Genomic DNA, 16,197 nt, shown 5'->3' with positions numbered 1-16,197 from the left:
TTATTTTGTTGAGAAAATTGTTATGATTTGTGGAGCCCTTTTCTTTCAAACTTTTTAATGATTTATTGATTGTGAGGATACCATAAATTTACTTAACAACATGAAGCTACAAGGCACCAAGGAATGGAGTCCAGCATTTGTTTTGTTTACATTGCAGCCAGATCACTGATGATTTCTAGTAGGTTGGTCTTCTCCTGAGCTATTTCCTGCTCAGGGTATGCTGTCAAAACATACCACACTTGCATGATATGATGAAAAAGCTAAGGTTTTACGATTTGAACAAAACTAAAAAATAATACACTTCAAAAGTATTAAATCAAATATAGTTACTATCTGAAGCCTTTACAAATTGTTTCACCTAACGGATCATCAGAAGGTCTTATTCAATAAGAACCATATAATACTGCAAAAGTAGTATATGGTATGTTCTTCTGGTGTAAAGCTGCAGTAGGGTACGGTACTGCAAGTTTGCTTGCGGCATCTTGTGCTCATGCAGATTTACACCTGAAGAATAATTTTAAATTGGATACATGGTGAAAAGTCAAATGACATAATGCATTGATTTTGTTGTTAGTTGATCAATGTAAGATTTTCATCACTTGTTAAATTACGTAGCCTAGGTGCTCACATTGCATTTCTTTAATTCTTTGAATGTGTGGTTTGACTAGCTTGAATAATTTAGCAAAAAATCATTCATGTGTTGATACAGCATTAGAAATTGTCAGACACTATTCAGTGTTTTATTTTGTGTTTTAGTTTATGTTTGCTTGTTTGGATAAAGTTATATGGTTTGGCTGCTAGTTTGTGTCTGTCCAGTGTCCATGCTTTGGTAAACTGAAAAATAATTTTAAGTAGAAACTTCTGAAACAATTTTATGGTCACACTTGTCTGAGTCATCATCATGCCGAATGAAGTTTTTCCGCTTCAAGATTCTCTTTCTACTGATGAATTACAGTGAGTAAGAAGTTTTTTTACTAAATCTTAAATAAATTTTATTTTTCTTTAATGCATCAAGTCATATTGAACAAATATTGTCAGTTTCAATCGTTTTACTATTGATATCTTTTAAGCATGTAACAACAATGTAAAGTAAAAGTAGCTCCAATACTGGAATGGGTACAGGGAGGTGCAGTATTTCAGTTTCATATATCTAATCTTGTGTTCAGTAGCCACAGCCACAGAAAAGTTAATGGGAAACTAGGCTCCAGAACATTTTATAACGATCAAACATATCTTGGTATCTTGATTCGGAAAAAGAAATGATTAAAGCGTAGGCTACACTTTCTATTATAATAATTTTCCATGCATGTATATATTTGTTGTAAAGGCTTAGAACCACTGACATAGGCCTGGTCATAGATAAATGAGCAGTGTGGAATTTTTATCTGTAGCTTAGTTTTGCCCGCAAATTACTCCAACTACTAGGTGTCTCTAAATGGAGATTTAGTTTTGAAACTTGTTGTTTAAGTGAGAGTTGAACCATTGTGACTTGATATTGCCACATTTTTAATTGTTACCTCCATGTATCTACTGATTGATGGTGCTAGGGCTTCTAGTGGATTCTAAGACTGCACAGTTGCTTAACCCATTAGTGTCTGCTCATGCACAACCTAACAGGAAGTTAAAAACCAGCTTGTTGTATTTCTTAATGTATGTAGCCTACATGTTGCAAGCGGAATAGCCCGTTTCGGTGAGTCCGATTCGGTGAGTCCGATCCCTTAACGGGGGATTTTTTCAATTTTTTTTTAAAATTATTGGGTACCGTAGCCTAATTATCATTGTCGTTTTAGGGTTAGAGGTTTGGGGTTAGGGTTAGAGGTTAGGAACTCACCGAATCAGACTCACCGAATCGGACACACCGAATCGGACTCACCGAATAGTAGCAGACCCTGTTGCAAGCTTAGCTGTTGCACAAGAAGATTGGAACTATCATGGAAGAAAAATATAAAAAAATCAGTTTCTTTTCCAATTACCATGTTTATCATAATGATGACAATGACAATGCTTCATGGCGAGAATATAGTTTAACATTTTAAGTGTCATCAATGCGCTTATCAACAAAGAATCATAAGACATGCATAGAAATATTATATAAGATAATGGGCAAATATGAGGTATGCAACTGCACAGACGATCACAAACATCCCGTCTTACAAATGCCATAGATGTGACATTGGATGTTATAAAGATTGCTTTGAAGAACTGTGATGCACACTGATGTTATGAAAACAATTCGCATTAGTTTGATGGTCAGACACTAATCAGTTACCAACGAAAAGGAAATCTTAAAAAAGTGGAAGAGTGTTGATAAATGGCTTTTTAGCTAGATATAAAAGTTTAAGTATTGTCCGTAAACTGCTCTTACTGAATTTGAAGGAAATGTTATGATGGTAATTTCAAGTTTAAACTTAATGTTTGCTTCAGTTCATGTTTGTGTTGGTTTATGCTCCTAAGAGAAAGTTTTTTTGAAGCTTTTACTTGTATTATTTGTCAAGTAATATAGTTGTGTTTTTTTTTATTTCTTTCAGAGCTCTGCTGAAAGCGCTTGGGGTAAGTTTTATGGTACCCGGACATTTTGCCGAAAGGACATTTTGCCGAAGGACATTTTGCCGAAAGACATTTTGCCGAAAGGACATTTTGCCGAAACTTATTTTGCCTAAAGGACTAATTGCCGAAATTATACAAACATACTATACGTATTAACATAACCTAATAACGCATAAATATCATTCACAAACAATTAGTCCTTTCGGCAATTTGTCCTTTAGGCAAAATGAGCTTCGGCAAAATGTCCTTTCGGCAAAATGTCTTTCGGCAATATGTCTTTCGGCAAAATGTCCTTTCGGCAAAATGTCCGCGCACGAGTTTTATATTATATCAAGTGGTTGCAAATTGTAAGTTGAAGCTATCTATTATTATTAAATGATGAAATTAATTTATGTGTTGTTGACATGAATAATGAAATCACATTAAGTCAATCAATTAAATGCATTACTGAAAATATATGACAATAATTCAGCCTCACTGTGGTGTCAAATCATAACGAAAGTGCATTCTTTTCAAATTAACATTTGAAGTAAACTGTTTGGAATGATTTAAACTGATCTTTACATGTTTGTTTTTAATCGTTTCATGTAAAACTTATAGTTTCCAAAAACCCTTTTCAAAAAGAATTTACCGAAGAGCTTCTTGGAGAAATCGCATATCAGAGTGAAGGTTAGAATAGTTTTAAGTTGTAGTTATTTCCTATGTTGTTTCAATGTCATTTAAATTGAAGTACAAACGTGTCTTTGATTAGCTGATTTATTATAAAAGCGAGTTTGAAACAAAGATGTTATTGATAGCGACTCTGAGCATTGATTGATTGATTAGTTTCAGATGTTGGCAACATCATAAATTTTGTAGTTGAAGCTCGACTGTTTCGCTTGCTGCTAATATTTTAGGCCACTGACACATGCCAAGCCATTGAGGTTGGTGGGATGAAGTTTGAGTGTAGTGGTAAAGTGTTTAAATAATCGCAACAGCAGCTGTTGCATCCACCCGATAGCCTACTACCACTCAGAAGTTATTAATGAGCTTACTGGCCATCTGCTAGTATTGGTGAGGAAAGGGCATCATTTGTTGATCTACATTCTTAGCGTATGATGTATTCTCGGCATCGTAAACTTAGATCTTTTTGACAATTTTGGTGTGGCTGTTCAGGGTGTTCAGAATAAATTTTCCTCCTTTGGTAAAAAATGCAACTATGGATGTAACCTGACAAATCCAACAACAACCCTCTCCCTGAGAAGGTCGCGGTACTTTATGTTTGTTGCACGTTTATTCCACCAAGCCTGGGCATGTACCAACTCACTAACTCAAATCTTTAATGTTGCTTTGTTAGGAATTAATAGAGTTCTGTGATCTTCGGTACTTCCACCGTGACCTCCACTATACGGTAAACTTGAAGCCAGCAGCTTATAACGCGAATAGTCTGAAAAAGAGTCTTCACTTGGTCGGGACCAAGATGCTAACGTATGTGGATAACTTTCTAAAACTATTTGTCTTGAACGTGTTGAGAGCATCACATCCTGTGTTGGACAATGCATTAAAACACATTGTCATGTTTTGAGAGTCAATAAAGTCTTATTGTTCACAAAACAAAACAACAATAGACCAAAATCACACATTTAAGCGAATAACATCTGGTTTGGTTTTAAATCTTTATCCTCGGACTGAAAAAGCTTTAGATAGGTTATTCCTGGCAGTTTCGCTTACTTGTAGAGGCTTTGAACCACTGGCACAGGCCGGTCACTGAGATTGGCAGAGAGAAGTTTTCGATTGTTGTTGCGGAGAATTACTTCATCCACTTGGTGCCGCTGAATGGAGAGCACTCCTGAAATGCGTTGCTCAAGCGCACACCCTGAGAGCCGAACCAGCGCCGCGTGATCATATTTCGGACGCTTAACCACTGAGCTAACGGGGCGGAATTTAAAGCAGGAGTGTCCAAACTATGACCCGCAGGCCAACTATTGCCCGCTGTTCAGTTTTTGTAGGCTCGCGGCAAATTTTGAAAATATAATTGAACATGGCCCGCACAAGAAGCTTGAGTTCAGCTCTGTTGCTCTCTCAGTTTTAGTACAACATGGAGCCAGTCATTAAATAAAATTAAATTACTAAACAAAATTAAGCAAAGAAAAACTTTTATCGTGAGGCACCAGAAATGGCAGCACCCAAGAAACGAAAATTAGCAAGTGAATGCAGAAAATTTCAAACACGGTGGAAAATCATTATTTTCTCAAAGAAATGTGATCTCGACAACACATGTGGTAAAAACAAAAAACGTTAACTACAAAACCTTTTTTAGTGGGAAGGTGTTTCATTTGATCAAAGTAATGATGCGATTAAGAGGAACATTGCACACATTCAATTTAGCTTCGAGGCCAGGGAAAATTTGTCTGATTAAGCGGGTAGTCCGATCAAATATGGGCCAATTAAGCGGGGTTGATTGTATAACTGAAAACGTTTCGTGACTGCCTTCCCTACAATATACAGTCTTGAAGCGAAGGTCGAATTTTAAGAACAAAAATGAGTGAAAAATGTAATGCAGCCCGCCAAGACTCACAAATAGCATAATGCGGCCCATGACTAGAAAACGTTTGGCACCAATGATTTAAGGAAGACGGCTTCTTCGCTTGAATATTTAATTTTTTTCTACTGTTGTTTTGTTTTTGCACGTCATCCATTTTAAAACAATGTAATTAAAAAGATTGATGGTATAATTGTAAGATTATTGAACTGAAAATTATGTTATGCATCTAACGCTGTTTATCTCATAATCCAGTGTTGCCACATAGTGCAGCGTTGCCACATGATCCAGTGTTGCCGCATAGTGCAGCGTTGCCACATGATCCAGTGTTGCCACATGATCCAGTGTTGCCATATAGTGCAGTGTTGCCACATGATCCAGTGTTGCTATATAGTGCAGTGTTGCCACATGATCCAGTGTTGCCACATAGTGCAGTGTTGTCACATGATCCAGTGTTGCCATATAGTGCAGCGTTGCCAAATGGTTTGTTGTTTCCAGGTTTTGTGATTAATTTGTTCAAAACCAATAAAGTTCACTGCAATCTCTGTGTTTCTCCAAAGCTGTTTGCTTATGTATACCGCCAACCGCAACGTATTCTCGTTAGATGTGTTATTTATATCGAAAACTAATTTTGATGAAGGTTTACCGACCTTGAGAACATCCGGTTGGCTTTCGAGACGTTTGAAGACTACGACCAACGTGGCATGACAACTTCCGTGTGGACGATTCTGAAAGCTCTGAAGCTTTGTGGAAGAGTGGCTGCTCCTTTGAAGATCATGAACAAGGTAACAGGAGAAATATTAATGGAGCAGTTGAATTGAAAATTTAAAACTTTTCCTTCACGTTTGACACAATTGTGCCAATTCTTTTGCAGCTTCGACATTTGCAGCCAACCCACAAAGTTGAGGGGAGGATTCAATTTTACGAATTTTTGGACTTTCTGGCATTGTAAGTCACCGATTGTGCTTTGTCTTGCCACAATAACCATTGTTATTTTGTCATTATTGTTCCGTGCGTTTTAATCTCAGATTGTATCGTCATCAAACAACCCATTATTGTTGCAACAAAGCGCGCTTATGTTGTTAAGGTTTTGAAAACACATCTAGCTATGAGATTCTATGTATTCGCGCATTCTTTTGTTAATAATTCATTTCCTTCGTGAAAGTTCTCACTATTCAAGCCGCAAGTTCAGCAAGGCTTTGTGACGAAACAAACACGTCACTTCGCACGGGGCTACCTATTGTGTAGGGCTCTTGCGTAACGGAGCAGTGACGTTGCATGGATCGAAGGAACTCGTCGCCACAGGCTCGACAACCATCGAACGCAACAATAGAAGCGAGAGAGTCGTCATGTTTATTTGTTGCAGGTTTTTATGGTGACACTTTGTTCTTATGAGCTGAATTGTCTTGGTTCTTATGAGCTCAATTGTCTTGGTTCTTATGAGCTGAATTGTCTTGGTTTCTGGCTGCCAGTCATTATTCATTGTTTTGATGAGAGACACATCGAATAAAATTGTGTAGGAATCGAACTCCAGACCCTTGAACCCACGTCACGGTTGCTGTTGATTCAATGAAATACTTTCTTTTGTCACAGGTGCCAGATGCATCGTCAGCAAGATCAGGACGATGATGACGATGCGGAAAAGGCGTCACCTACCGCTAAGAACCATCGGGATCTATACCAGGTGGAATGCGAACTTGTTCACTGGATGGTCTCACACTGCCAGCTCATGAACCGCTTAGAGAGGATGGGGACAGATGTGGACATGAAATATTTGCTTTAACAAAATCGATCTAAAAATCATCATGACGTTATGCCCACAGAACCATGTGCATCAAAACAAAAAATGTTTAATAAAATTTAAGTTGGTATCAATTGGGAATTTACAGCCAATGAGTGGATAATGTTCTTTGTTTCAATTGTAATCTCTTCGCATCCGCCTTCACCGATCTCATGCCATGGAATGCCAGACGTTGTTGTTTCTTTGTTGTCAGATAATGTTGGTTTTGTCATTGTTAGCAACATTTTATAATAAACTTGAAGTTTTCAACTTTGTGCCATACTCTTTTTTTTTTCTATCAATAACGTTGTTGAAAATTGAATGAGGCTGTTCACCAGGCATTTAGTTAAATAACGTGACGCGTTCTACTGGTGCAAATTAACCTAAACTATCACCCGATGTTTAAAGTGACAATCTGCTTTAATAACATTGTTACTGATCAAATCAAAATTTTTTTAAAATTTAGCATTTTTTCCTTGTTGCGGTCAACGATTTTAGATTGTTTTCAGACTCTTTTTATGGCTTCAATGAAGTTATTTGTTTGTTTCTTTACAGATGGATGAGTTCCAGTACTTGGTCATCCCAAAAGAGAAGAAGCTGTGGGGATTGTTGAACGAGCAGTACCGCCAGGAGGAGCTGCGCTTCGACAAGCCCCAACTGGTGTCCGAAATATTCAAGGAACAGCCCATTAATCCTGACGAATTCCAGCTACAGGTTCTGCTGGGTTGTTGCCTGAAACTGTTGAAAACCATCTTGGACAGGGGTGGACAACACATGCCTCATGGGCTGCTGCACCCTTCGAAGTCCATTACCTTTAATTGGGTTGTAATTTGTTTATTATATAGGTACTTAAGCAGACATAAGTTGTAAGTTATATTAATCCAGATTATTGCAACCCACGCCCCACTTCACTTGTTGTGGATGAAGTTTTATAGGAAAGATTTAAACCAAAATATTAGGTGATGCTTACAACTTATTGTCGTCTTCAGATGCGCCTCGCCAACAAAGAGTATGACGTCACAAAGAAGCGGTTGAAGGAATCAGCGAGACAGGTCAGTTCTAGAACGACTTTCTGTTTTTGTACAAAAAGTTGAACCCATCTTTTTAGAATGTGACATTTGAACCCATCTTAGGATGATTTCCCAGAGCCCCCATTGATGAACTTATAACCCCCTAACATTGTGATATTTCGTTTGTTTTGCGATTTAGTTTGCGCCATAAATCTCTGGTGAAAAGTGAACCGCATTTCCTACTTGATAAAATTGTAGAATTTTATTTCTTTGGTAGGCTGCAAAAACACAATTCAGCAGTTGAACAGTAAGTGTTAGTTCGATTCCCTTGCAAGTTTAGTTCATGTTTAAGTATCCATGACGGCGAGGTCTTCTTGTAACTTAAAGTCCGAGCTACCACGCACGATGTGGCTGCTTCAACAAATGAAAGGTTTTTCTCGCCACAGATGAAACTTTCCAAAAGCGGTCTCACCAACTTGAAACCTCGTAAGAAACCGGCCCCTAGTCCTACAAACTCTCACAAAAGCATGACGAAACCAACTGGCGTGCCGCCTGCCTGGGCCCAGCAGACAGGTGGGTTCTGTAGCTGTTCTAGGAGTGATTGATGCCCCCATGCCCGACTTTTTAACCCCTTAAAGACGTAGTTGACGTCACTTGCATTCTTATGATATTGTCATCCTTGCTTGTTTACACTTCTAGTGTGACATCGTTTGAATGGTCAGTTCATTGCACTCTACAACTTTGAGGAATGTTTCTATTAACTTTTTATTCTGATTTATTTTTCTTCCACAGTTGACTCCCCCCGCCATTCCGCCACCACTACCGCCGCAGCCTCCTATTAGTGAGTCATCAATTCATATTGTTGCGTTTCTTGACGTCATTATTCTTTAAACGTTAACAATGCATATTAGCAATGTCTGGGAGCCTGTTTGTGGTTTGTGTTCCCAATATGTGTGCAGTAATGCTGGGGTCCACTCTTCCAGTAGATTGTACTTTTATTGCAAGGTAAACCTATCGAGATGAAAGGTGTGCGTGTAGAAACATGAGCTTTATACACTGAGGAAATAGACCCTTTCAGCTTTTTAGCAGCCTTTGTTACGTGGAAAATACTGTGTTGTGATTTTCTCAAGTTTTCCAGTTGCGGAAGTGACATTGTGCAGCTTTAGAAAATGCTTTCTCAGTCCCGGGTAAATATTTTCTCATTGTTTCCTTCCAGCTCTGCCCCCGCTCATGGCACCCTTACCAAGGAGAAAGTCAAGACCCGGCCGCAATCCTGCCCTCCAGTGGTCACTTCCACACTGCGCGCGGAAATAAACGCGAAGCTGAATGATGTCAGATTTGACGTGAGCACGCAGGTAATGACGTCACGGAGGTTGCTCTTTATCAACAACTAGAGAACTTTGAGGGAAATGATTTTCATGAAACAAATTAGGGAACACAGCAAATCATTCATTTTTACATTGATTCAACGTCTGTAAACATTGAATCAATGTAAAAAACGATTGATTTGCTGTCTGGGTTGGCCTCCCCACCAGTACGAGATGAAACGAGGATGGATAATGAAAATGATGTCATCTCATGCAAAGCGACCCAGAAAAACAGCAATTTTTAATCTCACCCTGAAACTTTACATTGAAACTTGGTGGACGGATGGCACTCACCAGCCTGAGTTTAGAAAACTTTCTGATATTGAAATTGAACAAGGTTTGACAAACTTGTAGCAATTTGAAACTGACAATATTTAGGGTAAATTTTAAAGCGATTTGCCCCCAAAATGTCCACAATTATTACAAATTTCAATAACGTTGTAATTTTGAAACCCGTTGACACGATACGTCATAGAATTGAGTTGATATGTTGTGATGCGAATGTTTACTCTTGACCAAGGGATCGTCCTTGTCTTGCTTCGTAATCACGTGATCAAGACGTCATAAAGAAATGTTTTAATGGATCTTGTGCATGTTTTCCTCCTATCCACTGCGAGGTTTCATTTCACGAGGATTTTGTTAGACCGCTAGTAGCCATCTCGTGATTTTTATATTGAAGTTTTGTATATTGTCGGTGTATTTCTAATATAAGATGCTACAAAACCTATTAAAGCAGAGATGACATAACGTTTAAAGATGTATTAGGTTTAAATAAACCAAAAATGTTATTGCAATCCCCAAAAAATTTCGACCGCAGTCGCTACTGATGGTAGGCCTACTGCACGATGTCTGAAACTCAAATGCTACATTTTTCAGAAAGCCACAAACAATTTTGTGATGGACTAGAATTAAACCTAGGACCTTCTAATTGGTCAACCTAACATTTTGTTTTTAAGCGCTTTGTTAATGACCTTGATTTGCAATTTTCCTTTGTCCTGATATCCGGCGCCTTCGATGTTTGCAGAAGGAACGCCACAATATCCGTATCCAGAACCAATTGTCAACCTACCTCCCGGATAACTTCGAGGAGGTGATAACGAGACTACGCAAGCCATCAAAGACGCCCAACCAAAAGAAATATTTCAGGACGAAATATTCCAAAACATTTCCACCCGCCAATGTAATAAAACGGCTTTCCCATCCTGGACCCCTGTGAGTGACATCACAATCAATGGATAAGAGGACCATGCTTGTCAGTTGTTTTGTAATATTATGGTTTTGTCATAATTTAACGAACCATTCAGAACAACGAAGTAAACTCTTTTAAAGCTTGTCAATGTATCAGAAGTAATTTCACTTTTTACTTGTTTTTTGCATTCTAATATTTCTATTAATTTGCAACATGTTTTCTTTGGTTGCCCATTAAACCTTACATCACATTGTCACTTGTGCTTTCTTCTACGAGGTCAAAAAGAATTTGTTTCTCGTTGTTTGTTTCAGCTTGCCCCAGCATCACGTCGTTCATTGTGACGCCACAAGTCACGGACTCGGGGGAGACAACCACGCCATGACGCTGCAGAGGCACGGTCATCGGTTCAACAAGCAAAACGTCATCGTCCGTGAAACGTCACCAGCCACCAACTGTGTCGCCACAAAGGGAAGGTGATGACGCCACAGCTTTTGTTAACTACGCTGCAAGCAATAAATATATGAATGCAGACCTGATTTTATAGGAAGAAGAAAAAGAAGAAGAGGACAGAGCCGAGGACATTTGAAGAGGAGCTGAGCCGTACCTCGTGGCAAGCTCATCGGAAGAAAGGGATTAGGAGGGATGCTAGTTTACTGGAGAGGCTGCTGAATGAAAGTGACACTGATTCGCCAACGCACGATGAAACAACCACAAAGGACAACATCAAACCGAGTGAGTGGTTTCATTGCGAGCATCCATGAATGAGGTGATTTTCACAAGATGGTAATGTTTGTAGCTTGGTAGCAACACAGCCGATAAAGAGGAGCATGGTATCGAACTCAGAACCTTTTAATCAAGAGATCATTAAGTAACTGCAACCATAAACAGATGAAACCAAGCAACCACACGGCATTGGCCGAGTGGTTAGCGCGTTGGGCTCGCAGTCGATAGCCTGCATGTTCGACTCCGCCATGTGATCGCGCATCACATCGCCATGTGATATGCCTTCTCCTCTGCATTGCCGTTTCATTCTTATGCATTTCGTTTTCAATTTAGTGTGTAGATCAGTTATTTATTTCAATGTAGATGTAAAATCAGTTCTTTTTTCGTTACTTGAAAAGGGCTAACATGTGTATGGCCGAAAACGTTCGTAGTTTATAGTTTATGTTCAGTTTAATATATTATGTTAAATGCCGTGTGGTTGCTTGGTTTCATCTGTTTATGGTTGAAGAAAGTCACCTTTTTACCAAAATTGTATTAAGTAACTTGCTGACAAATTACGATATTCCATAGGTTCAGGGGCGCCGGAACGATTTTTCACTGGGGGGGCAAGATTACGAAAAAAGGGCACTTTTGTTTACTAAAAGGCCAATTTTTTTTCAAGTTTTAAGATAAAATATAGCGATAATGATAATTCGGTATACAAAGAAGGGCGCCATGCTATGTTATAATGATGTAACCTACTGTCAAGCCTTAAAGCAGCCTGCGGCCATGGCCGCTAAGTAGTGCTTGAATAAACCGCCGGTGCTACCTCCTCAATCGGCCAAGCTTGGCCGCCGGTCTCTTCTAGCCAATTATTTAATTTCGCAATAGAATGATCGTGGATTAACTGAAGAGTGACGCAAAATTAGGTCAGCGCGTCATAATCGCCACTGTTGCATTGTGCGGGGAATAGCCTACTTGTTATTGATGGAATATATCCAGCTGCGATCGCCAACGCTGTAAGTCTTGTTTGTAATTTCCGACGTTTATTTTAACAAAGTCTTAATCCGAAGTGCTAATTTACATCGGCTGGCAATAGTGTCGTTTTTATGTCGATTCGATGTTGTCGGACATTGAACCGTTGTTAAAAAGGAGAACTAAGTTAGTTGACATCAATGGGGAAAACATTTTTTGATCATATTTTGCAAAAATTATGCTTCTTTTAGTAATGTCTTTTAGTAATGTACATCATTGAAATAGCTAAAACCTCAATTGCTAAGGCAACAGGTATCAGATGTCAGTAGATGTAACATAAAAAATATTTCGCACTTGCTAGTGCATCGCCAGTTCTGATAAAGGGCAGTTTAAGCACAGTTTAAGCCTACAAGTAATGTTTTAATCATTGAAATACTTATTTTATTACCTTGCAGTCATCGTCAACACAATCATGTCGAACGTTGTTTTTCGTTGCTAAAAAAATTGCCCCCCCTGCCCCTCCATCTGCAGAAAATTTGAGGGCAGGGGGGCATTCGCCCCCCCTGCCCCCCCGCTTCCGGCGCCCCTGCATAGGTTGCCAGTTCGACTCCGTCTGTGAGCACATTTCAATACACTTAAGGGCTCACTTTAAAACGAACACAAAGATTGAACTTCTTGCCTCCTCTCCACTCAATCGAAACTCCTTCACCGAGTTGGAGTCGCTGTCTTCACTTTTTGTTGATGTGTTTTATTCTTTTCAGACGCCTCAAATGATGACGTGAAATCTTCCACTGAGATTGCTGCTGAAGAACCAAAAAAAGAACAAAAGATAGAGCAGCCTCCAATGGTAGTTCACCGTACAAAGATTTGTAACGAAATTTTGGTGTGCAAATTTTAACTGGAGCATTTTAAATACATGAGTTTCTGTGGCAATCAGCTTCTCTGTCGGCTGCATAGCCGAGTGGTGAGATCTCTGGGACAGCGCTCGAAAGGGTTCTGGTTCGACAACGCTCAAGAGCATGCGGCTGTGTCTTTGGCAAGACACTTAAAGACATGCCTAAAGGTGGACACGAAGATTGGCTTCCTTGCCTTCCCATCCATTTAACCTAAATCTTCAACCACGAGCGTAAGCCTGGATACGACATCAACAGCTTCTCTGCCACGTATAGTCTTTTTCTTGTGGTCAATTAATACAATGGTGGTTTGATTGCATCATAATGACGTGATGGTGACGAAATCATTGTTCTAACCGCTTTTATCACTCTACTCATTGGTTCCATTTAGCGGAGACGTCGTCACATGAAGCCTCCTCCTCCATTGTCAAGGATCGACGAGACTTCTCCTCCTAATCCTTTCCTTCCTGATGTGGACAGATCCGCCGCGAGACTGGACCGAGCCTTGGCTCTTCTCAAGGAAGACTGCGTCGAGATCTATCTGGACCCGGATTCGCTTGACAGCCCGAAAAGGAGGACGGTGAGAGCAGGGTTGCCAGAAACATTGGTAGATCTATGATAGGTGTATTACCTAAAAAAAGGCATCTTGTTCCTCTTTAATTGTTTCGATCCAACCTTCGACGAATGACCATTGTGCAAAGCTTTTGCATTGTTTGATGAATACGAACCAAACGCTTGTAGCGAAAAGTTTCTTGGCCACATTTGACATTGTTCTAGTTTTTTTCCAGTTAATTTACCAGCAGAGAAATACTTGTTGTTAAAAGTTGGTTCTTCCGACCACTTTGGATGATCTGTGCTCGGCTGGGGAGCCGAACCAGCCCCCCCCCCCCGCTTAACAAACCAGGGAATTTTTTCATCGTTGGCCCACTTGCTCTTTCAGAGTTCTGATGATATGGAAGATGATGAGGAAGATCCATGTCGCAAGTTGGATTACGAAAGATTCATTCCAAGTCCCTCTACATCCCAAACATCATTGGAAATGACCGAGTTTGAGAAGTTTGTTCAAGATGACGATAATTTAACGTAAGATGACGAAATCTAACGTAAGATGACAACAATCTAACGTGAGATAACGATGGTCTAACGTAAGATGACGATAGTTTAACGTGAAATGACGATAACATGAAAAAACATTCCTGCTCCAATGATTGAAATCAAGAGTTTCATTTTCTCTCTCGTCTGTTCATGTCTTCCTCATCTCTTGCCTTCTTGTCGGTTCCATTTGGTTTATAAGTTAGTGAGGTTCTCGTACACTTTGAATTGAGCAACGGCGTCTTGGTCTTTTATGTTCTGTTTGGTATAAACAGATTGAGGCGACTCCAACCATATTAATTGCATTCTATGTCATAGCGTCACAATGGAAGATCTGTCACTCACAACTTTAACAGAAGGAAGCAAGTCTGACCTTCGGCGCATGCGCAAGTCATTCAGGCGGTAAGTTCCATGTGACGTCATATTATAGATTTCACCTCAATGGAAAATGAGACACCTCTGGGAGGATGAAAGACAGAAACGTGGATTTGTGGGAAGATGAGATTGAACAATGAAAATAAATGATTCATTACAATTGATGTAGGTCATTTATTTTCAGTATCTTCGTTAGTTTAAAGTTTCATTGTTCAAAGCATTTCGAAGATAAAACTACTTCCGTTCAACTCCATGAGATAATTTCGTCTTCTGCTATGACGTCCATGGCCAAACTTACACGTGAAAGCTGACCGCCGACTTTCAGTGCAATCTTAGCAATTTCAATCGTTCCAAATTTGATATCTTTATTTTCAGCATCTACCGCAGACTCAGCTCTATTCAGAGTAGTCGTGATGTCACCAATCATGACGTCACGCCGCATTGAAGCTTTTCATCGGATGCAGTCAACCGTGACTTATTTGCAGTGTATTGATTTTAACACAGTTCTTAACTTTATTGGACTGGTGGAGAGAAAATTATTATTTTTAGTTTTTGTAGACGAGGTTAATGTCTAACGTTTCTACAATCAGCACGATTGACGTCACCAAAGCTGCTTATCACTTCCAAGTACCGATGTGGTGAAAAATCACTGTTTTTGCAAATGTTTTCGTGTTAAATTGCTTCTTTTAAAGTACGAGGATGTCAAACATGTTGGTTGATGAAACGTTGGAAATAATCTAACCCAGGCAGCAAATCAGTCGTTTTTTTACATGGATTCAACGTCTGCACATCAGTCGATCAGTCTGCAGACGTTGAATCAATGTAAAAAACGACTGATTTGCTGTCTGGGAAATGAACGTTTTAAGGTGTTACTGTCGTGACGTCCAACAAATGCCAATTGTGATCGCTGATAGCGGGCACTGTCGTGACAGTGGCCCACCTGTCGTATGTCAACATAATTTGTGTTTGCTGGGCATTATGACTTGCATATTTTTTATATCGCAGTTTGTTTTTATATCTTCTAACACTGTGAATTGATATTTAAACATCGTTGTGAAACATAGAAGCGTCATTAGGACAGAAACTATAAATGAAAAGTGCACGAATTATCCCATTAATTCCGCGAAACGGATAGTCTATTTTGAAATGTCACTGTGTATTTGATTTCGTTTTTTTTTATCAATAACTTCATCACTGATAGCTTCATGCATTGTTCGTATGAAGTCAGAGCCGGGACAATAATATCAACAAATGTAACGCATCCTCCCTCTTGGCCGCAAGCATGGGCAGATCCAGCTAGTAGTGTTTGAAGGGGGCGGTGGTTGCAACAAGACACAATAATTGGTGTGTAGATCTACAGTAATCCTACCTTGCAAATACACCATGAATGAAGTTACTTTGCTGTGTGTTGAGGGGGCGATCGCCTCCTTGGTCACCGAAGAGCAGCTGCTGGCCCCCACGAATGTTAGGAATTTTTTGATAAAACCATTCTAAAATACATTAATCCATCATCATACACACCAACAGAGAAGCTAATAACACCAAGCCCAGCTTTAGCTCACATTAGATTTGCTAGAAGCGATCGTTGTGCTTCAGCTTGCCAGAGGAAACTATATGGAAAGCATTGGCCTACATGCACTTGGACCAAGTGTATTTCAAGAAACTACGCCAAAACAGAGTTTTTTTAAAGTCTAATTCTATCTAGAGGAGAGGTCATCAAGATACTACAGCCCGCTGGCTAGATTC

At 39.5% G+C, this 16,197-nt stretch overlaps 1 protein-coding gene across 1 annotated transcript; it reads left to right on the top strand.

The window, feature by feature from the left end:
- The first annotated feature begins 618 nt into the window (after nucleotides 1-618).
- Nucleotides 619-15,834, top strand: LOC145765006 (uncharacterized). Its single transcript, XM_082576737.1, has 20 exons — nucleotides 619-954; nucleotides 2,529-2,550; nucleotides 3,148-3,216; nucleotides 3,884-4,014; nucleotides 5,709-5,853; nucleotides 5,943-6,016; nucleotides 6,662-6,752; nucleotides 7,404-7,562; nucleotides 7,838-7,900; nucleotides 8,305-8,431; nucleotides 8,651-8,699; nucleotides 9,075-9,213; nucleotides 10,250-10,437; nucleotides 10,726-10,887; nucleotides 10,959-11,146; nucleotides 12,853-12,938; nucleotides 13,376-13,564; nucleotides 13,925-14,067; nucleotides 14,395-14,478; nucleotides 14,827-15,834. Exons 1-20 carry the CDS (start codon nucleotides 902-904, stop codon nucleotides 14,894-14,896), a joined length of 2,232 nt encoding a protein of 743 aa, XP_082432863.1. The 5' UTR covers nucleotides 619-901; the 3' UTR covers nucleotides 14,897-15,834.
- The last annotated feature ends 363 nt before the right edge of the window (nucleotides 15,835-16,197 follow it).

This window comes from Aplidium turbinatum, chromosome 2 (assembly GCF_918807975.1).
Source record: "Aplidium turbinatum chromosome 2, kaAplTurb1.1, whole genome shotgun sequence".
Classification (NCBI taxonomy): Eukaryota; Metazoa; Chordata; class Ascidiacea; order Aplousobranchia; family Polyclinidae; genus Aplidium; species Aplidium turbinatum.
Note: the sequence above shows the minus strand (reverse complement) of the source record. Positions and strands in the feature narration are given on the sequence as shown.